General features: G+C 39.9%; 1 protein-coding gene across 1 annotated transcript in view; it reads right to left on the bottom strand.

Annotated features, from left to right (window-relative positions):
* Nucleotides 1-2,572: 2,572 nt before the first annotated feature.
* LOC139375983 (phospholipid phosphatase related 5a) overlaps nt 2,573-27,725 on the bottom strand; it is a 42,662-nt gene continuing 17,509 nt past the window's right edge. Inside the window, exons 4-6 of the mRNA XM_071117988.1 lie at nt 19,772-19,948; nt 14,243-14,383; nt 2,573-4,848 (exon numbers count right to left, since the gene is read on the bottom strand). Coding sequence (XP_070974089.1) covers nt 4,819-4,848; nt 14,243-14,383; nt 19,772-19,948 — 348 coding nt within the window. The 3' untranslated portion in view covers nt 2,573-4,818. The remainder of the gene's footprint in view (nt 4,849-14,242; nt 14,384-19,771; nt 19,949-27,725) is intronic.

Genomic DNA, 27,725 nt, shown 5'->3' with positions numbered 1-27,725 from the left:
AACCCAAGTATGCCTAGTAGGCTAGGTCTACTGCATAACCTAGGCCTACTGTGTAACCTAGGCCTACTGTGTAACCTAGGCCTACTGTGTAACCTAGGCCTACTGTGTAACCTAGGCTTACTGTGTAACCTAGGCCTACTGTGTTATGTATATATTGTTTTTCAAATTAAGAGGAACACAATTGAAATACGTTTTCTAAATGGTTCGTATTGTGTTTTAATTGATCAAATAAACCTATCTATAACCGGTACATTTTGATGTGATTAGATACAGTTCCATTGTAAAGTGGAGACCAGTAGGAACTAATGGACAGAGAATAATAGGAGAGAAAGCCTCAGTAAACTATAATGAGAAGACTAGAATATCCATGCAGAATTACCTACATAGGGATATGTGTGTCATGTATGTGTCATACGGTCAAAGTTGTCTTTTCCATTGGCTATTATATTGTATATACACTGCATGACCACGCAATACACACACACACACACACACACACACACACACACACACACACACACACACACACACACACACACACACACACACACACACACACACACACACACACACACACACACACACACACACACACACACACACACACACACACACACTCACACACACACAACATATCCATCCAAAGAGCAAAGCTAAAAGAAAAGATGAAAGTAGGATGTGTTGGCTGACTGACAAGACTGCAGCCAGAGTCTGTCCATTAGCGGTGGAGATGAGAGCAGAGGGCTCTGAGGGAGACGGAGACATCTGTACAGGAACACAGAGAAGAGAGCAGAGCAGGGCTGGGAGCATCTGTGGCCTGGCCTGATCTCTAACAGCAGCAGAGCCGCCAGTCCAAACCCACCACCTGAGAGAAAACCTTGCTCACTGTTCTGCGCAGAGAGAGAAACAGAGAGAAACAGGCAGACGCAAGCATGCACACATTTACACACACATACACACTAGTGCTGAGCGATTATCCAAAATGTTGGTTAGTTTTCACTTTTTAAACAACTAATTGACCGACGTTGGTTCAATTATTTGAATTCCATTTTGTTATATATTTTTTCTGTAAGCTCGATGTGCAGTTTCTGTAGAGATAAACCAGATCAAGCCTGAACTGTGTGATGTAGTAGGGAGTTGTAGTTTCCAACAGGTTAATATTCTACAAAATTGTACTCATTTTCTGCACTAAACTAACTACAATTACCATAATCCATTGCGTGCACGCTTAAACTTCTCTGTTCTGTGCGGAGCAAGACAAGGAGACTGAGAGAAGAGAGAACAGAGAAGAGAGAACGCACAATCGACAGGGATAGAAAGCAGTTGCTACGCGAGCCTCAAAATCTTGATAGTGATCTTGATAGTTGGTATTCAGTAGTCATAAAAGTATGCCTTATTTACTTTGAAGAACTACTAAAATAGTGATTTTGTCAGACAGCATACAGTATGCAGCAGCTCTATAGAGATGAGATGACTTGGAAGGAAATAATAAAGACGTCAAATATTTTATTAAAGTAATGTGACTAAATGATGGTTAATAAGTGATAGGCAGTAATGGGCAGTCACTACCATCATGAAACTTCTATTCATTTATAATTCCGTGTTGGTACAGCATTCCACCCACATAATGTATAGTGCATTTCATGTAAAAAAAAAAAAAAGAAAGAATCGAAACCGAAAGTTGTGATTATTTTTTCATTATCAAACCGAAACCGAGCGGACTTCAAAAAGCACTAATCGCTCAGCACTAACAAACACACAAAAACCTATCTTCCTCAATGTGTGTTAACAAAAATACTCAAATGTTAATATAAAGTATAAAAAATACATAATTCTGTCCAATAATTAGAAATTCAACTTCACTTTTAGCATTTAACTAAAACAGCAGTCAAATATTTCTCACTAACCATCATACCCTTTTCCAAACATGACACAGCAGCCCATGATGAGAAGCAGTGAAGGAAATGCTACATGTCTCCCAGTCAGTTGCTAGGAGCAGATAAAAAGAAGCTTCATTACAGCTAATCAATATAAACCGGAGCTGCCATGGTAACAAATCGTGCAAAGCTGCAAAGTAAATGTCTCGTTGAATATTAATTTGAAATATTGAACACACCTTCTATTTACTATGCCACTGACTTTCTTTCCAGTAGTCCTAGATGATCTGGAGTAGTCGGCCTATATTTTACATACAAGATATAAAGTTGTTTTAACGGAATCCATATTAGGAAGTCATCAGATAGTTTTGCTTGATATATGAAGTCCTAATATGGATGCCGTATAACTAGTATGGGATGCCAAACCACAATTATGAGTCACATCCACAGTAGTTTCAATTTAGGTAACTGTACATGTTCTTTGTCAAGGGCATTTGTTCCTCTGCTGTATAGCCCACATATAGGATTTTAACCAGTAACCATTTGGTTGTGAATTAAATTGGCCTAACCTTTTGGGTGGTGCAGTAGTTGGCCCTACACCTTTTCTTTCCAATATATGTTTTGCTCTGTCATCATCACCAGTCTGATACATATTCAACACAACAAACATGCCTGAGTAGAACATATTTATTTAGATTATATTCAAATACATTTCACCCCGCAACTTTCTCACGGTTTGGTTCTTTTACATGTTTCTACAGTGTAAGATGTGCTGCTGCTGGGCTACTGTTACTCATGGTGACAAGATCAATAAACAAAGATCAGGTAGAATGGGACAATATCAAAACAGAAGTTAAGAGTAGCAAAACAGAAGAGTCATAGAGGTTAGAATAGTAACACAATCTGTACAAAGGAAAAAAACAACACTCAGAAACTAAAATCAAAACAATACACAAATCCAACTTTAATATGATACATTTGATTTGATATATAATAATTAATATATATAATAATTAATATATCTTTACATCTTTTTGAAAGTACCATAATGGTTGACAGTGAACATCTCCAGAATCATTCAAATGTCCCATACATTTCTAGAAAAACTAGGACAAATAATTATTTTATTAAATGTTAAATGCATAAAAACCATATAATCAAACTGTACATGGATAGAAACCTCTAACGGCCCATGAATACCAAAACTCTCAATGTTCAGATGATATCTATGAGACATTGAGGGGACATACAGTAAGACATTTAGGTAAACAGTACAGTATAAGGGTATAAAAATGTCATCATGGAGAAGAACATACAACAGGAGATTTCATCAAACTGTGGTGGTATAAAAACAACTTCAATCACAATGCATTCGGGAAACTGACGTCTAGTCGTGCATCAACTATGAATCTCATTGCTGGCCTGTGAGTTTAAAACAATACTCCATATTGTACTAAACAAGTATCTGCCATATCAACATACAGTATGAATCAATACACAAAACATATAGCATATCAATTTAATGAAATGTTGAAAATGTACAAAAAGATCAATGCTTTCGCAACACATTAAAATAGAACTCAGGAATAAAAACACACCCTCTAAAAAAAAACATCTTTATATTTCCATCTTATTTCCATAATAGCTATGTTGCCTGACCATGGCAATATTATGGTTGTTGATTGTCTGGCAAGCCCTAAGCAACATCCTTCAATCCACAAGAGAAAATGATGTTGAAACGTTTACCAAGCACACATACAGTACACATGCACACACATGTACGGATCCATTCGCACACGTACACAAAGTCGCACACCCACGTATTTCTAGCTAAACGCAAGAGGGACTCCTCTGAAAACTACCAATAAAGACTATACTAAAATGTCAGTGATCTTTGGATCTTCGTTCTCTCAGGTTGAGAAAATCTAAACAGAAATAAACCCACAGAGTGGCTCTGACAACATACAGTTTGGATTGCACTGGTTACAATACATACATCATACTGTCAAGCCAACACATATGACATAATAAGAAATAAACATAATACAGGTTTACACAGTTGGGCTATAGGATTCCTAATCTTTGAGGAAGTAAAAGTGCATATACAGCAGTATTATGTTTGTTTGATACAGTATATAAAATAAGGAATACTTTTGGGGAATTCAATGAACGCCAGTAATCAGCAGGACAGAGGAGCAGCTTGGCATTTTATTGGGATGACTCGTGTTCTGGAGGCAGGTCTGCAGAGTGCTCACTTGCTGGCACAGTCACAAAGTCAAACAATCTGATTTGAAATCTAAACTTAACAATGATGTTAACCACACTGCTAACCCTAATGCCTAACCTTAACCTTAAATTAAGACCAAAAAGCAAATGTTTGTTTCAATGAATTTTTACTAAATAGCCAATTTTTACATTGCAGCTGGCCCATCTAGCGGAAATCACTCACTTCTGCCGCCAGGGAAAGATTCATGACAATAAACGTCAAACTGCAACAGGAGAGAGAGAGGAATGAAGAAGAAGAAAGAAGGAGAGAAAATGTTGACTGGTTGGAAAAAATCAAATAAACTGGTAAAGCCACAGAAATATCTCCAATTCCTTTGGAATTATCAGGGTGAACATAATGTTTGATTGGAAATAGTGTCATACTGTATAGGTCAGGGTTGGGGTCAATTATAATTAAAGTCACTCAGTTAATTCTGGAAGTTATTTAAATATACAATTCAAAAACTGAAAAGGTTTTCAGTTTATTGAGAAGTAAATTATTGAATCGGAATTTCAGTTTTATGCCTGAATTGAAATGTAATTGATCCCCAACCCTAGTATAGATACACATCAACATCAGGATGAGTGTGGCCCTCCCTCCCTCTGGCGACCATGATGACTGATAAGCGAGCAGCAACCACGTCCAAACAATGTGTGTCACGTGACACATTCATTGTCATGTAACCTCGGCAAAAGTAATAGGATTCTAAAGAGAAAAGAAGAAAACATGTAAAGAACAGCGAGATATCTTCAATGATTAAACACATTCCAGGATTAGACCAGAAATGCCATACTGAAGCATTTATTAAGTATACTAATTCAGACAGATCAAACAGTAGGCTACTTGGTATCATGATGATAATTATGGTCTCGATTTAACGGAAGAAGAAGATTGCTTATATTATTGGTCAATTTACTACAAAGTTAAAAAAAAACATCTGACAAGATACAGCATAGTATCGGTCCAATTATATCTTCATCCCCAACATCTCCACCTTTCCTTTCTTCAATGATGTAACAACCCTTACATAACCATCAGCTAATGAGTCGGTTGCTTTTATTTGACCAGCTGAGGTGCTTGTAGGGCTGGCTGTCCACACACGTAGACACACACCAGGGTTTCCGTTAAGCAATTGCCGGCTTTTGGCTGATTAAAAAATATTTATAGCCGATAAATAAAACTGTTGCTGGCCAAAATGACTAGGAGAAAAAATGCCAAAATAATGCTTTTTATCATTGATGGAAATACCAGTCGATGGAAATACATTTGACCGTCATGCTCATTTGTCTGTAGGTTCATTACCATCATTTAGTGGAATTAACTTGGCCTGTGTATATTTGCGTTAGTCATCATGCATCTTATTTATCCAACACAACTACCACACAGCATACAGAGCCTATCTTGAGCAGGATTTCTCCTGCTGCTACTCAGCCGGTTGCTGCTGGAGTAAAATATGCTTTTAAAAGCCCATTCATTTCGCAACAATTCTAAATACAATCCTGTGTTAAAAACTGTTTTGGTGCACGATTAAAAAGAGCTACTATTTTATTTCTCAACTGGTAATTGAAGCATGCCTCCCATTCACCATTCAAGTGCAGGCAACAGGATATTAACGTGTCACCCACCACTTTACAATGTGAGCTGGAGGCAGTATGCATTTTGAAAACATACTTAATTGTTTGAAACCTGAACGTTTTATTTCATATTATGAGGAATTATGAGTTTTACCTTTCTTCAAAGTAGCCTATAGGCTAACTGGGACCATGGAAAAATGAAGGCAATTATTTTATAAAGACTTTATAGGCAGCGCGAGTTTCAAGTCTGGGCTAGTTTACAATTTATCATACCATTTCTTCTGTACTGAGTGCCAGTTATGATTTTCATTATGCACATTTTTTTAGAACAGCTTAATTTCAATAATAATGTTTTAGTTTCTCAAAATCATTGTAATGTGGTTAATCATAAGAATTAAAATGATACTAAACAAAAAATGCGAGATCACCAGCCTCTGCCATATGGAGACATTGATACACCGTGATTCCATTGGCGGCTAAAGAAATGAGAGGATGGAACTTATAACCTATAGACCAATGCAGCAGCAGGCCAATAACTTCCATTGCTATTTCACATCGAGGATTGGTGATTGTCGAGGGGGAGATGGTTGGAAAGATTTTCAAATAGCCTACTGTGAGGATGTATTAGTTTTAATATACTATCATTCAAAATGGATGTAAAAAAAAAAAAAAGATTTCCTGCATTTCTGCGCAGCAGGCCAAGTACTTCTATGCATGCTCAGGAATGAGTGCTCCTTCAACATTATCAGTACAGAGAAACCAGACACATGCTCATTGCTCACATATAGCACTACAAACTAACAATGAAAAAAATTGACAAAACTCGTAAATGATGGTTATGAAATAAACCCAAACATGTTTCTAGCAGGTTGTGAACTCTGCAAACAATATTTCCACTCCAAGAATGAGAACAGTAAATGACTGTAATTAATACATGCATTAACAGAAATGAATGTAACCAAATAACGGGGATTAATGGTACATTTACTACCGGTGACATATGTAATGGGGATTATTTTTTTTTTATGCATAAAAAGGGCAAATAATTCACACAATAAAACAATGAATCTCCCGAGTGGCACATCGGTCTAAGGCACTACATGGCGGCGCACAACTGTCCCAGCGTCATCCGGGTTAGGGGAGGGTTTGGCCAGGGGGGCTTTACTTGGCTCATCGCGCTCTAGCGACTCCTTGTGGTGGGCTGGGCACCTGCAGGCTGACTTCAGTCGTCAGTTGAACGGTGTTTTCTCAGACACATTGGTGCAGTTGGCTTCCAGGTTAAGCGAGCAGACGTTAAAACTTCTTTGGGATAGGGGACTGCATTTTCACTTTTGGATGAAAAGCTTGCCCAGAGTAAACTGCCTCCTACTCAGTCCCAGATGCTAATATATGCATATTATTAGTATTGGATAGAAAACACTCTGACGTTTCTAAAACTGTTTGAATGATGTCTGTGAGTATAACAGAACTCATATGGCAGGCAAAAACCTGAGTAAAAAGTCCAAAAAGGAAGTGGGAAATCTGAGGTTTGTAGTTTTTGAACTCACCCCTATCGAATACACAGTGGGATATGGGTTATTTTGCACTTCCTAAGGCTTCCACTATATGTCAACCGTCTTTAGAACATTGTTTCAGGCTGCTTCTGTAAAGGGGGGCCGGATGAGAGCTGTTTGACTAAGGGGTCTGCCAGCAGCCTCGTTCTCAGTCACGTGCATTTCTCATGAGTGGTATCTCTCATGAGAATTCTCCGGTTGGAACATGATTGAACATTTATGATAAAAACATCCTAAAGATTGATTCTATACTTAGTTTGACAAGTTTCTTCGACCGGTAATATAACTTTTTGAACTTTTCGTCCGACTGTACCAGAACGCACTTTTGGATTTGTTTACCAAATGCCCTAACAAAAAAGGGCCATTTGGACATAAATGGACATAAATTATGGACATTATCGAACAAAACAAGCATTTCTTGTGGAACTGTGATTCCTGGGAGTGCATTCTGATGAAGATCATCAAAAGTAAGTGAATATTTATAATGCTATTTATGACTAATGTTGACTACCCAACATGGCGGATATTTCTCTGGCTGGTTTGGGCTCTGAGTGCCGTTCTCAGATTATGCTTTTTCCGTAACGTTTTTTTGAAATCTGACACAGCGGTTGCATTAAGGAGAAGTGTATCTAAAGTTCATCAGCATTTTCACAGTATTTCTGTGAATTCATGTGGCTCTCTGCACAATCACCGCATGTTTTAGAACTACTGAACGTAACACGCCAATGTAAAATTAGATTTTTTGATATAAATATGAACTTTATCAAACAAAACATAAATGTATTGTGTAACATGAAGTCCTATGGGTGTCATCTGATGAAGATCATCAAAGGTTAGTGATTAATTGTATCTCTATTTGTGCCTTTTGTGACTCCTCTCCTCTGGCTGGGTTTTTCTGTGAGTTGGTGGTGACCTAACAATCGTTTGTGGAGCTTTCGCTGTAAAGCATTTTTGAAATCAGACACTGTGGCTGGATTAACAAGAATTGTATCTTTAAAATGGTGCCTAATACTTGTATGTTTGAGAAATTTAATTTATGAGATTTCTATTGATTTGTATTTGGCGCCCTGCAATTTCATTGGCCATTGGCGAGGGTTCCGCTAGACAGGTTAAGAAGCGCGGCTTGGCGGGTCATGTTTCCGAGGACGCAGGACTCGACCTTCACCTTTCCTGAGCCCATTGGGGAGTTGCAGCGATGAGACAAGATCGTAATCACGAAATTGTGGAGAAAAAAGGGGTTACATTTTCTAGGAGACAGACTTGACTATACCTTCGTCACTTACCCCTCCCCTTCTTCTTGTCTGAGCATTTTAAATTATACTCAAGACACATTTTCACACATATTTTAGATGCTTTTTTCACACATATTTTAGATAGGCCTAGCTAATTGTTGCAAAAACTATTGCCAGGTGCGCTGCCCAAATTGAGGGATCAACAAATAGACATCAACCTAGGAACTTGTGATTTGAAACAATCCACAGCAATTTAAAATACGTTAATTATCCTCGATTCCTCTGTGGCTGTCATGCTTTCTGGTGAGCTATTTTTTACTGATTTTATTTCTGTATAGAGAGGGGTAATTTAATAATTTTGGCAAATTTTCAGTGCCTTTAAAAAGTATTCTGACCCCTTGACATATTCCACATTTTGTTGTTGCAGCCTCAATTAAAAATGTATTAAAATGATTTAGATTCTCATCCATCTACACAAAACACCCCATAATGAAAAAGTGAAAACATGCTTTTAGAAATGTTTGAAAATGTATTGAAAATGAAATACAGAAATATCTCATTTAAAGTGCCTTGCGAAAGTATTCGGCCCCCTTGAACTTTGCGACCTTTTGCCACATTTCAGGTTTCAAACATAAAGATATAAAACTGTATTTTTTGTGAAGAATCAACAACAAGTGGGACACAATCATGAAGTGGAACGACATTTATTGGATATTTCAAACTTTTTAAACAAATCAAAAACTGAAAAATTGGGCGTGCAAAATTATTCAGCCCCCTTAAGTTAATACTTTGTAGCGCCACCTTTTGCTGCGATTACAGCTGTAAGTCGCTTGGGGTATGTCTCTATCAGTTTTGCACATCGAGAGACTGACATTTTTTCACATTCCTCCTTGCAAAACAGCTCGAGCTCAGTGAGGTTGGATGGAGAGCATTTGTGAACAGCAGTTTTCAGTTCTTTCCACAGATTCTCGATTGGATTCAGGTCTGGACTTTGACTTGGCCATATCCACCTGGATATGTTTATTTTTGAACCATTCCATTGTAGATTTTGCTTTATGTTTTGGATCATTGTCTTGTTGGAAGACAAATCTCCATCCCAGTCTCAGGTCTTTTGCAGACTCCATCAGGTTTTCTTCCAGAATGGTCCTGTATTTGGCTCCATCCATCTTCCCATCAATTTTAACCATCTTCCCTGTCCCTGCTGAAGAAAAGCAGGCCCAAACCATGAGGCTGCCACCACCATGTTTGACAATGGGGATGGTGTGTTCAGCTGTGTTGCTTTTACGCCAAACATAACGTTTTGCATTGTTGACAAAAAGTTCAATTTTGGTTTCATCTGACCAGAGCACCTTCTTCCACATGTTTGGTGTGTCTCCCAGGTGGCTTGTGGCAAACTTTAAACGACACTTTTTATGGATATCTTTAAGAAATGGCTTTCTTCTTGCCACTCTTCCATAAAGGCCAGATTTGTGCAATATACGACTGATTGTTGTCCTATGGACAGAGTCTCCCACCTCAGCTGTAGATCTCTGCAGTTCATCCAGAGTGATCATGGGCCTCTTGGCTGCATCTCTGATCAGTCTTCTCCTTGTATGAGCTGAAAGTTTAGAGGGACGGCCAGGTCTTGGTAGATTTGCAGTGGTCTGATACTCCTTCCATTTCAATATTATCGCTTGCACAGTGCTCCTTGGGATGTTTAAAGCTTGGGAAATCTTTTTGTATCCAAATCCGGCTTTAAACTTCTTCACAACAGTATCTCGGACCTGCCTGGTGTGTTCCTTGTTCTTCATGATGCTCTCTGCACTTTTGACGGACCTCTGAGACTATCACAGTGCAGGTGCATTTATACGGAGACTTGATTACACACAGGTGGATTGTATTTATCATCATTACTCATTTAGGTCATAATTGGATCATTCAGAGATCCTCACTGAACTTCTGGAGAGAGTTTGCTGCACTGAAAGTAAAGGGGCTGAATAATTTTGCACGCCCAATTTTTCAGTTTTTGATTTGTTAAAAAAGTTTGAAATATCTAATAAATGTCGTTCCACTTCATGATTGTGTCCCACTTGTTGTTGATTCTTCACAAAAAAAGTTACAGTTTTATATCTTTATGTTTGAAGCCTGAAATGTGGCAAAAGGTCGCAAAGTTCAAGGGGGCCGAATACTTTCGCAAGGCACTGTACATAATTATTCACACCCCTGGGTCTATACATGTTAGAATCACCTTTGACAGGGATTAAAGCTGTGAGGCTTTATGGGTAAATCTCAAAGAGGTTTACATGCCTGGATTGTACAATTTTTGCCCATTATTCATTTCAGAATTCCTCAAGCTCTGTCAAATTGGATGTTGATCATTGCTAGACAACCACCAAACTTGACCATTGATTTTCTAGCATATTAAAGTCAAAACTGTAACTCAGCCACTCAGGTACATTCACTGTCTTCTAGGTAAGCAACTCCAGTGTAGATTTGGCCTTGTGTTTAGGTTATTGTCCTGCTGAAAGATCAATTCATCTCCCAGTGTCTGGTGGAAAGCAGACAACCAGGTATTCCTCTAGGACTTTGCCTGTGCTTAGTACCATTCCATTTACTTTTTATCCTGAAAAGCTCCCAAGTCCTTAACTATTACAAGCATACCCAAAACATGACGCAGCCACCACTTGAAATATGGAGAGTGGTACTCAGTAACACTTTGTATTGGATTTGCCCCAAACATAAAATGTTGTATTCAGAACAAAAAGTGAATTTCTTTGCCACATTTTTTGCAGTATTACTTTAGTGCCTTGTTGCAAACAGGATGCATGTTTTGGAATATTTATTCTATACTTCTTTTCACTCAGCCATTAAACTCTGTAACTGTTTTGAAGTCACCATTGGCCTCAAGGTGAAATCCCTGAGCGGTTTCCTTCCTCTCCGGCAACTGAGTTAAGAAGAAAGCCTGTAGCTTTGTAGTGACTGGGTTACACCATCCAAGGTGTAATTAATAACTTCACCATGCAGAAAGGGATATTAATGTCTGCTTAATTTTTTTTACCCATCTACCAATAGGTGCCCTTCTTTGCAAGGCATTGGAAAATGAATAGCATTTTGGCAATTAGTTGCATGTTCTGTTAAGATGCATTATCATGCACCCAATGCATATGGGTCCGTAAAATTTCTCAAATGGCCAGTAAATTAAAATCTTCCCGGACCGACCGACCGACCGACCCACCCACCCACCCACCCACCCACCCACCCCCACACACACACACACACACACACACACACACACACACACACACACACACACACACACACACACACACACACACACACACACACACACACACACACACACACACACACACACACACACACACACACACACACACACACACACACACACACACGGCCTGCATGAAGTTGAAGCTAACACACTGTACAGCTTCTGGTTTGCCTCTAAGCATATAGCAAAGCTCCTGGAGATTAATGATTTAGTCTTTGGAGGCTCTATAGTGGTAGGGAATGCTAGGCCATGCATTGCAGGAAAATAAAGTCGCTGACCTCCTTGGTAATCTTGATGAAGTGCCTTGTGGAGACCAGGTGCTCCACCTATATGAATCCACAATGAGTCCAGGGGAAGTTACATTGGGCCATTCGTCAAAGCAAAAGAGGATGCCCTCATCTTGCTAACATGAGGTGTGTGAGGTGAATAAGGAGGCGGATATGTGGAGAGGTGTGTGTGTGTGCGTGTGCGTGCATGCGTACGATGAACAAAGCCTTAATGGCAAGAATGATCAAATTTGTAGTAGGTTAGGCTTGAGGGACAAGATGTACTTTAGGTGTACTATAGAAATCAAACATCCAATGGAAAGCAGTTTCACTCAGTGTACAATGTAGCGTTGCGGCAAGGAGGATATATCTAAATGCATTTCCACACTGAATGCATTGCCACACTCAACATCACCATGGCCATAGGCCATCTGGAAACAGAGTACAGAAGGTGACCCAAATACATCTGACACATTAGGATGTTTTAGAAAACCCTTTAGAGACAGGCTCACTGCTCCCCAGACTGCCTGACTGCCTGACTGCCTGACTTCCTGGTTGCCTGCTACAGCATTCAGAGATTTGAACAGAGTTCATTAATAAAGATCCCATAATCAAGCCAGTTGTTAGTAATGAAGGATATCATGTCTTACTTCTAATACAAAAAGTAATAATAGTATTGACAAGGCAACATGTGTATTTTAAAGGGCATTATAGTTTTTCCTGGATGAAACTATGGTTGCATATGGGATATATATATTCAACTGAAAACAATAAACAAAACAGAACTTTGTCATTAGACAAAAACTTGATGTTGCGAAACATGTATCCCCATCCATCTACAAACATGGTGTATTCCAGTAGTGTTCTTCTCTCCTGTCAGTTATAGGGTTACTCCAACTTCCAATGGTCTGAACAGTGATCTCCTGCCATTTATAAGGTTACTCTAGCTTCCAATGGTCTGAACAGTGATCTCCTGTCAGTTATAGGGTTACTCTAGCTTCCAATGGTCTGAACAGTGATCTCCTGCCAGTTATAGGGTTACTCTAGCTTCCAATGGTCGGTACAGTGATCTCCTGTCCGTTATAGGGTTACTCTAGCTTCCAATGGTCGGTACAGTGATCTCCTGTCAGTTATAGGGTTACTCTAGCTTACAGTGGTCTGAACAGTGATCTCCTGTCAGTTATAGGGTTACTCTAGCTTCAAATCAATAAACCGCAAATGGGCAACTTAGCCCAATTACACACACACACAGACAGACACAGACACAGACACAGACACACACACACACGGCTTTGTAGTTATCAAAACACTTTGTACAGACAGGTAACAGAGCCAGGTTATTACTCTTACCTTATCTGTTTACACTGTGTGTGGTTTATCCCAATGTAACACCGTGTGGTTTATCCCAATGTAACACCGTGTGTGGTTTATCCCAATGTAACAATGTGTATGGTTGATCCCAATGTAACAATGTGTGTGGTTTATCCCAATGTAACAATGTGTATGGTTGATCCCAATGTAACAATGTGTGTGGTTAATCCCAAAGTAACACTGTGTGTGGTTGATCCCAAAGTAACACTGTCTGTGGTTGATCCCAATGTAACACTGTGTGTGGTTGATCCCAAAGTAACACTGTGTGTGGTTGATCCCAAAGTAACACTGTGTGTGGTTGATCCCAAAGTAACACTGTGTGTGGTTGATCCCAATGTAACAATGTGTGTGGTTGATCCCAAAGTAACACTGTGTGTGGTTGATCCCAATGTAACAATGTGTATGGTACAGTATATACTGTAGCTAATCACCTGTATGAATCTATTTAGGAAATAGACATTAGCAGACAGACACTATCTCCCTCAGGGACCGGGATTGTGGACTCTTGGCTGAGACATTGAAAGAGCTTAAAATAATTGTACCTGTACAATATATAGGACTCTCAAGTTAGACACAGTACTTTGTATTCCAAACACATAGGTATATTTTTTTAATCCATTTTCATACACCCTCACACCTTGGAAATGGTGGAAGTGTTGATATTTCTATACAGAGAATGGAGGATAGAATGCATCTGATGTGTCTTTCTGTATGGTGGGCACAGGAGAATTGGCTGAGGCTAAAATGCAAAGTACACTAGGAAAGTGTACCTAGCAGAGCCGGGAGCACTGTATGTTGTACTTAGCCTACTACATTTAAATGTGTCTGCCAGTACCTGTGAGGCTATGTACTTCTCCATTGTGTTGTCCATGATCCTGGGCTGGCCCATCATAGGAATACTGCTGACCACGCTCTCCTCCGGCGGGATCTCATTCAGCAGGTTCTTCCCTTTGAAGTTCTGCACCACCCCTAGAACCTACACTCACAGCCACGGCAGAGACAAAGGAAAATAGAGAGAGAGATAGAGAGTGAGAGAGAGAGGGTGAGGAAGAGAGAGAGAAAGAGCAAAAGAGAGATAGAGAGACCGAGACCGAGAGACAGAGGGAGAGAGAGGGAAAGAAAAAGAAAAGACAGGACAAAGAGATAAGGAAAAGAGATACTGTACAGATATAGGATCTTAATTTGATCACCCTGTTGCAGAACATATTTTACGTGTAGTATGAGGTTTAAAAAGGCTTCTGATGTTTTAACTTCCATTTTAAAATGTCAGACTTGATTTTCCCTTACAAAAAATGTATCAACCCCTACAAACATGTCCATTAATTCACATTTCCTGTTACTGGCCTGCTGAAGGATTATTTTCCTGCTGTAGCAAACTGGCTCCTACATCTGTAGTTAATAAGTAAGTTAGTTAGGCGGATATGGAGATAGAGAGACCCTGTGGCGTTTTTTACAGAGCAGATTTCCTTTCTCTTCTCGTAACAAGGGTTATATAAGTCCTTTTTCCTAAGATGAAGGATTCGCATGACTTGCCCAAAAATATGAATTCAATCAGAGCTGTGTGTGTGTGTGTGTTTGAATGCATGCGCGCCTGAGTCTGTGTGTGTGTGTGTGTGTGTGTGTGTGTGTGTGTGTGTGTGTGTGTGTGTGTGCATGCATGCATGCATGTATGTGTGTGTCCTCAAGGAGTTCCATCCATTACCAGAGCCCAAACAAGCTTTTTGTATTTGACTACTATCTAAGGCAATGTTCAGACAGAGGAGAAATGCAACTCAGAGAACAATATCATCTAAAGGGACTCTTCCATTACCATTACAGGCCAAAGAGCCCCGCAGTCATTTGTTGAATTACATCCCAAATAAATAAATAATACTGTATACGTGGTAGTTATTTTCAGTACGTGTTCAGCACACTTCCATTATCTCAGCAGGTTGCTGTAGCATGCAGCATAAAAACCTGCCTCAGCTTGAGATATGACATGTTATAAAACTTCAAATGTGGTAATAACTGTTTGTGCGCAAATTGCGATCTCACACCACGGCACTAAATTCTCCAGACACAGGCGTGACTGAACATTGCATGTGAGAGTGGATTAACAAAAGCAGGGTACAAGCACATAGCCAGTGAACAAATATAGTGCACATCAGAGGTAAAAGACATGTGTGCGGTAATGTGAGATACATACAGTATGTTGTGTACACACCCAGAAAGAACACATTCTACATATAAACACATCAAATCTGCTAATCCCATTTTCACGTGAAATAGCTGTTTTCACATGTTCAGTTTACATTTCAGACGTGAAACCATAATTATAGTTCACATGTTAACGCCACCTATTCACATGGGAGAAGAATAACATTTTCACCTCAGATATGAAATTAGCGGTTTTACATGTTAAAAACATTCACGTGAAATCGGTTATGAAGTTTCACAAGTGAAAATCTCACCTTTCACATGTGGAATTGCAAGTTCACATGTGAAATTCAATCACATTTGAAAATCAAATTCACAGGTTCAAATGTAAGAAAACTCCACAGATGTGAAAAACACTCACATGTAAAAATCACATTTACAGTTTCACATGTGAATAACTTCCACTTGTGATTGTTTTTTACACGTTAACTTTGTGGTGATTAATTTCTGTATTATCAAATGAGGAGAGACAAACTTATCACACAAGTCAGAGTTACACTTAAACTGAATCTTTATTAGTGAGAGCTTTGCAATAGTGATGATTCATTGAGAGCCACAACACAAAGGCTACTGAGATCTTTAATAGCAAAGATCCCCTAGTCGACATAAACCACAGATGTTTAGAACGTGTCAGAAGGTGAGACTTTTTAAATGAGAAAGGAGTATCCCGTAGCCAGATAGCATTCACTATAAATTATCGTTCAGTTTGGCCACTAAGACGAGGTTCCGATCTAGTTCCTGGTACTTCATAGCACAAAAACACCAACTCATCCAATGGCATAAATCATTTGTCAACTTCAGATACTCCCATCTCAAGTTAAATCCCTTCTTGACCACACACCTGGACAAGCTCACTGAGGGGAGTGAGCCTCTAGGTCATACACTACCCCAGGACAAGTGCAACATCAGAGATGACATACAATGGTTCCAGACACTACCACACACATCCCCCAATGCCAAAGGAGGGAGTGACTGGCGCACAGACATTGTGGAGACAAGTAATTGGTTCCCCATTAATCACGCCATCCCTTCACGGTTTAAGAATAGGTAAAGATATATTCACATATGAAGACAATGTTCCCTCCTGTCCTCTTCCCTTTCTGATATTATGCATAGCACCAGGGACATGTGAAAGACAAGCCTGACCTCTCCCCTCTCTGAGCCCCAGGTGACTGGGCCCCAGGTGACTGAGCCCCAGCTGAGGAAAGACGTGCAACTGCCAACACCAGAGTCCGAAGGGATACATTCTAATAACAAGTACATCATATAAGCATATTATGCAGATAAGACATCTTAATTATCTATGTTACCCAACTAATTCTGATTCTTCCGCCACAACTTGCAATTCCAGATGTAAAGATGAAACTCTAATTTGCATTTCCATATGTAAGAAAATCTCACTTTCACATGTGGAATTGCAAGTTCACATATGGAGTTGAAATAATGTTATTCTCCACACGTGAAAAGATAGTGTTAACATGTTGCAGTTGCAATGTTTTTACTGGTGGAATTTGGGTGACCACATCTAAAAATCCCAAATGCAGGACAAGGGAACGATTTTACGGGACATTCGCGGAAACAGAGGAGAGAATATATTGTTTTAGAGCAGGTTCAATTTAAATCGTTTTGAGCTAAAAAATAATAATCTGATAACGTGATTATATAAAACACCTCCCTCTTTCCTGCAATGTTCCCTATCTTTGGTTATGTTACCCTGGCCTTTGCTTTCTCTGCCTTTTTTCCAGTGGCATGTTTTGGCACATTCATTCCAGCAGCATTCCACCCTGCATCCCACTGCTGGTTTACCTCTGATGCTAAGCAGGGTCGGTCCTGGTCAGTCCCTAGATGGGAGGCCAGATGTAGCTGGAACTGGTGAAAATAAACGAGGGATCAAAACATTTTTACAAGGGAAAACTGTCTGACTTTCAATCACAGAAACATTTATGGGAATTGTTCACACGAAAACCATATATTTATTTTTTCAAGTTCTCTTTACATCTGTGCTTTCTTGCTGATAATGTGTGATATGCGTCTGCTAGCCTGTGATTTGATCTCAGAAATCCCATGCTGGTCCATAGCCACGTATCCCCTTTCCCCATCCAGTCTAGTTAACTAGGTCATACTAGGTTAGTGTCCCGAATGGAACCCTATGCTCTACATTGTGCACTACTACGTCTGACCAGGGCCCATAGTGTAGTTTATCACTTGGGACAGAACCTAACACAACCCTCCACCTCTCTTCTACCCAGGGAAAAACTACACTACAACTCTCCATCTATGCTGGAATTTCTTTTAATGATTTGCTCGTCTTTGAAGATAAGTATGTGCTAGTAGTAATTTGACGTTTTTGAGGATAAACATGTTAGCTACAGTATGAGCAACAATCTAGCGCTTATGTATCCACACCCACTTTGTTATCCACAAACAGTTCAGATAGATTTCTCCACAGAATAGTGCTTTGCATTCTGAGAAACTCTTGTTCACACTCACTCTATTAAGAAACACACCACAGAATAACGTTGTATTGCAGAGATATCACAGGAATCCACTCATACAGGAGCTCACTTGAACTGTCCTAAACAGCTCCACATGGCCCCACTGCATTCATCTGACCCAATTAGCCAGCCATACGAGGAAGAAAACTCTCGCAGGACTGAGCCATTGCCAGGGATATGCAGGGTTTCCATCAACATCTAGACAGTTAAATAAGGATCACGGTAGCAGATTCAGGATCAGATGGTCGTCACAAGTTACCATAGCCACAAAGTCATAAACCCTGACTATTTCGACAATTTCTCTTCTTAGAATGTGATTATTAACCTAACCCTAACTTTAACCATAACCTTAACCACAATGCTAACTTCATGCCTAACAAACAAAGACCAAAAAGCGATTTTTTGTTTTCATGAATATAGCCCATTTTGACTTTGTGTCTAGCTAGTGGAAACCAGATCAAACTAATCCATGTCTTAATCTCCATCATTGGAAGGAAGCAGTAAAACAGGCCTTAGATTAGTGCTTCGGGGCAACTTCATCCTACATCTTGTTGTTATCCCTGGCCATTCTCCTCTAAAATAGGAGCCTTGTGGCAATATGAAACAACATGAGTAACCTGTGCCACCTAGGAGATGGTGAGAGAGAAGGGACACAGGCAAGCACAGGGTAATAATCATTTACTTTCAAATTGAATACACCCCAGGCAGACACACACATATACTTGTCTGACTCAGTGATACCTGGGGAACCTATTAAGTTCATAAATTCATCAAGACTCAAATATAAAGCACATCTTTCCATTATGTTCCCTTCTGGATTGTTCAGAATGAATATGAAACCCCATAAATCCATTGGGTATGCACCGGTACTCTGATGTTTGGTAGTTGTTGTGGTTGTTGTTCGACATATCAACACTGAAAACACCTGATGCCCCCCATCATCTATCCAAATGAGTTTTCCCTTGATGTTGGCAGCATGGGAAAATGATTTTGCACCGTCTGTGGCTTTTGAAAGACTTGGACAGGGGTTTGACACGGCCTCACAACACACAGAGAAAAACACTGGTCCAAACAAGTCTGTCGGTCAAAGGGGCAGATAACAAGTTCCCATTCATCTCATATAAAATATTCATAGAGCCTTCTTTTCTATTGCCTCACCAATGTAAGTTCAAGAACAGAATTACTCTTCACTTTATCATGTAAATGAATATACAGTATGTAGATGACTTGACTTGGACCAGAAAAAAGTAATGACGGCGTGATCATATTTTAGATTAAAATGAAAGAAATTGAAGAGCTGACAGTGAGACTGCATAACATGATTTTACACATGTAGCAAATACAAAACAAACACTTGTACAACACTTGTACAGAGTTCAAACAACAAGCATATACATTTGAAAATGGCGAGGGCCTCATCATGAAGAGTATATGTAAAAAACGTAATATGTAATAAGCATGTTATAAGCATGGAACAAATGTGTAATAAACATGTAATAAACATGTAATAAGCAGTAATACACATGGACTAAACATGTAATACGTAAGTTATAAGAATGTAATAAACAAGAGTATGTAATGAGCACGTAACAGGATTTAACAAACACATTCACAGAACTGATCCTTCTATCTTTAAACAGAAGTCTCTCGTATAAAGACATTGGTTCACTCACCATGAAGACTGCTATGGCCCCTCCGATGATAAACCCGGCGATGACGTCACACCAGTGGTTGCGGTACTCCACTACCCTGTTGATTCCTGTGAGGAAGGCCAGACACATGAGTCCCAGAGATAGGAGTGGCTTGGCCAGCTTGGTCCCCTTGGCCTTCACTTTTAACGTGATGTACATCTGCAGCAGGGAGACAAACACACACACAACAGTACTCAGTTTGATAGTATGTTAAGTGTTGTCATGACGTTGGCCTGTGTGGGGGAGGTTTAAATACCTTTCCCCTTTTTCCTCTCTCTACTCTACCGATTTGACAATTGAAAATCCCTTTGTTAACATTGAGAGAGAGTCTGGTGACATCAAAAGATGGGAACGGAACCATATTTCGGTAATCCAACCAGCTGACAATATGCGTTGGTACTAAATGAATATGATGCCAGATCAGTTGGCGTCTGAAACATTATTACTGATGACAGGACGACAAACTGTATCTTGGAAAGCCTACACATTCTAGTTATCAGATTCACATGGAATTGTTGTGCAATTTAAATGTTTAAATGTGAAACTATTTGTGAAAAGATTCAATGTAATTTTAGATTCCAAATGAGAGAATTGGGTTTTCATGAGTGAACTATGCTCAACTCAGTGGCCCTGCCCATGTGAACAGACATTGGTTATAAACTATGAAACACGCCCTTCTCTCCCCTCCTATATATGCACTTGATGAAAATGTAACTTACTGTCCGAAGGACGTGTGGACTTGAGGTCCCCACGTTGAAAGGACAAAGACCACCTACAGAACTAAGCCAACCTCAGCAAGAATCGAACAAAATTTGCATCGAATTTTGATGTGAAGGTGACAACCTACACGCCGGAAGAATGAATTTGAACTATACCAGCAAGAATATAGCATGAGCATATACTGTGGGGCAAAAAAGTATTTAGTCAGCCACCAATTGTGCAAGTTCTCCCACTTAAAAAGATGAGAGAGGCCTGTAATTTTCATCACAGGTACACTTCAACTATGACAGACAAAATGAGAACAAAAATTCCAGAAAATCACATTGTAGGATTTTTAATGAATGTATTTGCAAATTATGGTGGAAAATAAGTATTTGGTCAATAACAAAAGTTTCTCAATACTTTGTTATATACCCTTTGTTGGCAATGACAGAGGTCAAACGTTTTCTGTAAGTCTTCACAAGGTTTTCACACACTGTTGCTGGTATTTTGGCCCAATCCTCCATGCAGATCTCCTCTAGAGCAGTGATGTTTTGGGAATGTTGCTGGGCAAAACGGACTTTTAACTCTCTCCAAAGATTTTCTATGGGGTTGAGATCTGGAGAATGGCTAGGCCACTCCAGGACCTTGAAATGCTTCTTACGAAGCCACTCCTTCGTTGCCCAGGTGGTGTGTTTGGGATCATTGTCACGCTGAAAGACCCAGCCACGTTTCATCTTCAATGCCCTTGCTGATGGAAGGAGGTTTTCACTCAAAATCTCACGATACATGGCCCCATTCATTCTTTCCTTTACACGGATCTTTACACAGATCAGTCGTCCTGGTCCCTTTGCATAAAAACAGCCCCAAAGCATGATGTTTCCACCCCATGCTTCACAGTAGGTATGGTGTTCTTTGGATACAACTCAGCATTCTTTGTCCTCCAAACACGACGAGTTGAGTTTTTACCAAATATAATATTTTGGTTTCATCTGACCATATGACATTCTCCCAATCTTCTTCTGGATCATCCAAATGCTCTCTAGCAAACTTTAGACGGGCCTGGACATGTACTGGCTTAAGCAGAGGGACACGTCTGGCACTGGAGGATTTGAATCCCTGGCGGCGTAGTGTGTTACTGATGGTAGGCTTTGCTACTTTGGTCCCAGCTCTCTGCAGGTCATTCACTAGGCCCCCCCGTGTGGTTCTGGGATTTTTGCTCACCGTTCTTGTGATCATTTTGACCCCACGGGGTGAGATCTTGCGTGGAGCCCCAGATCGAGGGAGATTATCAGTGGTCTTGTATGTCTTCCATTTCCTAATAATTGTTCCCACAGTTGATTTCTTCAAACCAAGCTGCTTCCCTATTGCAGATTCAGTCTTCCCAGCCTGGTGCAGGTCTACAATTTTGTTTCTGGTGTCCTTTGACAGCTCTTTGGTCTTGGCCATAGTGGAGTTTGGAGTGTGACTGTTTGAGGTTGTGGACAGGTGTCTTTTATACTGATAACAAGTTCAAACAGGTGCCATTAATACAGGTAACGAGTGGAGGACAAAGCAGCCTCTTAAAGAAGAAGTTACAGGTCTGTGAGTGCCAGAAATCTTGCTTGTTTGTAGGTGACCAAATACTTATTTTCCACCATAATTTGCAAATAAATTCATAAAAAAATCCTACAATGTGATTTTCTGGATTTTTTCCCCAATTTTTTTCTGTCATAGTTGAAGTGTACCTATGATGAAAATTACAGGCCTCTCTCATCTTTTTAAGTGGGAGAACTTGCACAATTGGTGGCTGACTAAATACTTTTTTGCCCCACTGTAGCATGGCAACTTGGTATGAACTTTGAACTCTTATTCACTAAAGAAGTGATACCTCCTAGCCGTCGCGTTAGCGCAGCAACTGTAGACATGGGCTAGGAGAGGACGGACAGAGTATCTGTTCTACCACATGACAACGGTACTACCAAGTATCCATCTACCACGCTCCAATTCACCACTAGACATTCTTCAGAGGACCAGAGATCCATAAAGGACAAACCCGGCCTTCCATCGACGACCAATCTACCGAAGCACAGATCAGAGTAAATATTTATTGCATTCTCCTTTTTCAAATGGGCGGTTATTTAGAATGCATAAGATTCTGTATTTACGATAGCATAGCTTCTCCCTTTGTTACTCAGTTTTCCCGCTCTTTCACTCAAACCCAATCCCCTCTCTTTGTGTAACGTCCACCAGGGACGTTTTCTTTATGACATCATTTGTAATCAATGTATGATCCATTCTGTGTGATTATTTAAGGTATTTAGTAAATAAAGAATTAAACCAAATTTTGTATTGCTGGGTTTGTGAAGATAACCAAGAATTTACAACTTTCAGATGAGACTGAATAAAGTCACGATTAAATATTGACTGCTATTGATGTAAAAGATTACTAGGTCTTTAAGAGTTTATTCGGAAGATAACAGCTCTATAAACATTATTTTGTGGTGCCCTGACTTTCTAGTTAATTACGTTCACCCGATTAGCTTAATCAGGTAATATTAATTACAGAGAAATTATTTTATAGAATAGCAAGTCATATCACTTAATCCGGCATAGCCAAAGAGACACAACAGTGTGTAAGGGGTAGATGCTTAAGGGTAATTTGCAATGAGCATGAATTATTAAGAGTTCATCACATTTTTGGGAGGGCTTATAATTTTCAAATACAAGATAATTGGTCGCGTTCAAGATCCTCAAATCAGTGATGCATTGTGGATAAATTGTGACTGACCTACAAATAATAATGAGTAGTTATTAACGAAGCAAGGTGATTTGTTGATCAGTCAGTTCCGACTTGCCTGCAATGCCGGCTGCAATGTCGAACAAGCCCATTGTCTCTGTAGTTCATTTGCTGAAAGAAAGGTACAATTGCTGAATCTGCCACTAAAGGTTAATTACATTTACATTTTAAATGATTTTGCAGTTTCAATTTAGTTGGAGATGAGAGGAAACTTTTGCTCCAGAAACATTTGGAAACGACTTCCTGCGTCATTGTTTCTGCTCTTCCAGCTCACCTCCAGTCCTTTGCTCCTTTAGCAACCAGCACGACTCTAGCAATAACATTGGAAATAAGTAAGCGAATAGAAATACTGTCTTCTAGGCATTCCAATGTTGTTCTGGACACATCAGCCACTCATCTGGCATTCAGGCCAAACAGTTCAATCTTGGTTTCATCAGACCAAAGAATCTTGTTTCTCATGGTCTGAGAATTGTTTAGGCGCCTTTTAGCAAACTTCAACAGGGCTGTCATGTGCCTTTTACTTAGGAGTGGCTTCCGTCTGGCCACTCTACCATAAAGACCTTTGGTGGAGTGCTGCAGAGATGGTTGTCCTTCTCGAAGGTTCTCCCATCTCCACAGAGGAACTCTGGAGCTCTGTCAGAGTGACCATCGGATTCTTGGTGACCTCCCTGACCAAGACTCTTCTCCCCCGATTGCTCAGTTTGGCCGGGCGGCCAGCTCTAGGAACAGTCTTGGTGGTTCCAAACTTCTTCCATTTAAGAATGATGGAGGCCACTGTGTTCTTGGGGAACTTCAATGCTGCAGAAATGTTTTGGTACCCTTCCCCAGATCTGTGCCTCGAAACACTCCTGTCTCGGAGCTCTACGGACAATTCCTTCAACCCCATGGCTTGGTTTTTGCTCTGACGTGCACTGTCAACTGTGAGACCTTATATAAACAGGGGTGTGCCTTTCAAAATCATGTCCAATCAATTGAATTTACCACAGGTGGACTCCAATCAAGTTGTAGAAACACCTAAAGGATGATCAGAGGAAACAGGATGCACCTCAGCTCAATTTCAAGTCTCATAGCAAAGGGTCTGAATACCTATGTAAATAAGCAGTGATGCACCGATATGACATTTTTGCCCGATACCGATATCCAATATTTTCCTTGCCAAAATACCGATACAGATAACCGATATTTAACATTTTAACGGCCTTCAAAGCATTCTAGTACAATTAAATAGTTAACACACACACATGGACGCAGCGGTCTAAGGCACTGTATTTCAGTGCAAGAGGCGTCACTACAGCCCTGGTTCCAATCCAGGCTGTATCACATCAGGCCGTGATTGGGAGTCCCATAGGGCGGCGCACAATTGGCCCACCGTTGTCTGGGTTTGGCCGCGGTAGGCCGTCATTGTAAATAAGAATTTGTTCTTAACTGACTTGCCTAGATAAATAAAGGTTGGACACACACACACCACACTGACCAAAAAGTTATTTTGTTGGCATTACCAGTAAAACATAATCAAAACCTATTTCTTTCACTTACTTACTGTGCTGTTTTGTTGTTCATTTGTTCAGTCATTTCATACTTAACCAGGATTTCGGTGGAATGCCGTTTGGGTCTTTGTGTGTCAAAAAGATATGTGTCAAATTACACTATTTGATGTGTCAAATAAGCTTGTTGACCAATCAGGACCTGAATATGACTGCACGTCACATAATAAATTAATGACATACATTTTTTACGTAGTTATTACACATTGATTACACTATCACTCGTATTTCATATGTCACAACGATTCATCGATACGTATGCTATGATGCTGGTAAAGTTGTCTCGCGCACCTACAGTGCTGGTCATAAAAATTCATTTAAAAAATGAATACAAATAGTAGAATTATGCCATAATTGAATAGATCATGCTAAACGAGGTTGGAATGTTGTTATAAAATCAACAAAAGACAATAATTTGTTAATTTGACAAAAATCTGTTGAAATCACACTGGCTGTATTAGACTTTGGAATTGCATTGGGGGCGTACTTATTTCACTGTACAGCCTTTCCTATGGATTGTGGATCAATGACATGGCGTATCAGTCTACTACTCCGTGACACCCAGAGAACATGGGATATCAGTCTACTCAATACCCAAGCTATTTCTTTCCCAACGTCCTCCACAGAGTTATCAGACTCCAAAATATCCACGCAGTATTGTTTTTCCTTTGGAATAGTGTTCAATACACATAGGGTGACAATAAATGTGGCTCAATTCACAGTTGTTTCAGAGTCCCACAATAAGAGCTACGACGTGACCTCCCTGACCAAGACTCTTCTCCCCCGATTGCTCGACATAGCTCTTATTGTGGGACTCTGCATGGATGTTTTGGAGTCTGTTAACTCTGTGGAGGACGTTGGGAAAAAATAGCTTGGGTATTGAGTAGGCTGATATCCCATTTCATTGATCCCAAATCCTTAGGTAAAGCTGTACAGTGCAATATGAATGTCAATACACACCATAGGCTGACTGGGGAGCTGATTTCACAGTCACAGTCCCGTGATAAGAGCGTGATAAGAGCTACAACTCTAATATTTGCGTAACTCTTCACAGTTGTGTTATGTGAGTGTCACCGAGTAGACTGATACCCCATTTCACTGCTTCACATTGTAAACCTTGTTTAAAATGATCTAGTCTAAATATGGCATGATTCCACCAATTGTAACCTTCTGCATCACTTTCAAAGAGGTACCTTCATTTTGAAGGAAAACTGCAAATTCCACTATTGTGCCTAATCCTTATTGTGGCTAGCTTCACAACACATAACACGGTCTGGTCGAGCCTCACTAGCCAGATGAAGCTAGCTGGCTGCTTACGTTAGCTTTGGGCAAACGGGTTAAGTAGCCAGCTAGCTATTTATTTTCATGAACGGAAGTTCAATTTCAATATGGGAACAACAAGTGGCTACCTAGCTAATACTTCCTAAATAATTGCTAAGAATAATGAGCATGACTGCAGTTTCTACTGGTTATTGTTTTCAGGCTGGTTGTAATTGGTGCTAGCTAGGTACCAAGCTAACGCTAGCTAGCTACCCTAGAAGTTGCGGTCAAACAAATAATGCTTTATTACTAACGCGGTATTGTAAACACATCGTTCGTGGCCAGTGTTTGCTAGTTTGTAGACTTTTTTTGTACAGCTTTGACAGTGCTACTGATAGTAGTGGTGGCGCTTGGCTTCCACGTGCAAATTCAGAACACACAACATTCTATAATAGAACTGTGATATTTTACATGTTAAATTAAAAGCTTATTTAATGTGTCAAATAGTGTTATTGTCAAATAGTGTTATTTGACGTGCATATTTTGACACGCAAAGACCCAAACGGCAGTATGTCGTGAAGCTAATTGCAGTGACGCTATTACTGTGTAACTCCGGTAAGGCAACATCTGAAAAATAGCGCACTTCATAGTGAGTACCGGTGCTCGACCAGTCGCAAAAGCCAACATCACCCACGACAGAGAACGGTTGATTGTCAAGAGTGATGAATTCCATTATCTTGGCATTAATGGATTTGCCATTGAGTTGTCTCGCTGAAATTTGCTTACTCCTTCAACTGACTGCTCGACTTGTTGACTGCTCGATCCACACAGCAGATATTGTGGGCTAGGTTAGAAATGCTGTGTTGCACGTGTAGCGCAACAATATATGTGGCATCATTACTTCATGTACCTACGTTATATAGGTATATCGGTTTAGCACATAGGCGTTAAACTAAGCATCGGGCCGATCCCGATGTTGGCATTTTAGCTAATATCGGCCGATTCCGATATGTTCACCGATATATCGTGCATCCCTATAAATAAGGTATGTTTATTTAAAAAACCTGTTTTCGCTTTGTCATTATGGGGTACTGTGTATAGATTTGATAATAAAGCCGTAACGTAACAGAATGTGGAAAAAGACTTTCCGAATGCACTGTATATATTGTGGCAACACTACAGTAACATGTCTATCCAACTGAGACTAGTTAAATATGACACTTCCCAAGCAACTTACAGTACAGTGAGGGCATGCATTTTTGCTATGTGTGTGGCTGTGATTCCTGCGGAAAATAGACCTGAAACCTTGATGTTAGTCTGCTAGTGCCACCATTGCCATACTCTTACCAACTGAGCCACACAGATCAGACCATTTTCCACTAATCTCCAAGGTTCCATTATCATTAACTGTTATCGTTTCTGAAAAGCATGCCCACCAAACTGCTGTGTCTAGCCTCTACCCTCAGACTTCACATACAATCCATTTCCATTTCTTCTCCTCCTTAGAAACATCCAAATCTTAGAAAACTCACCACTTGAGCTGAATTTGGAAATGAGGGAGCACAGAAGAGGACCGGGTGGTGATGCTACTGATTTTGCAGCATCCTTCTCCCACCGTCTTCAGAGAAGCTCTTCAATAAGAACTAATTTAATC

This window comes from Oncorhynchus clarkii, chromosome 20 (assembly GCF_045791955.1).
Source record: "Oncorhynchus clarkii lewisi isolate Uvic-CL-2024 chromosome 20, UVic_Ocla_1.0, whole genome shotgun sequence".
NCBI lineage: Eukaryota > Metazoa > Chordata > Actinopteri > Salmoniformes > Salmonidae > Oncorhynchus > Oncorhynchus clarkii.
This window is presented reverse-complemented; position numbering and strand designations above follow the sequence as displayed.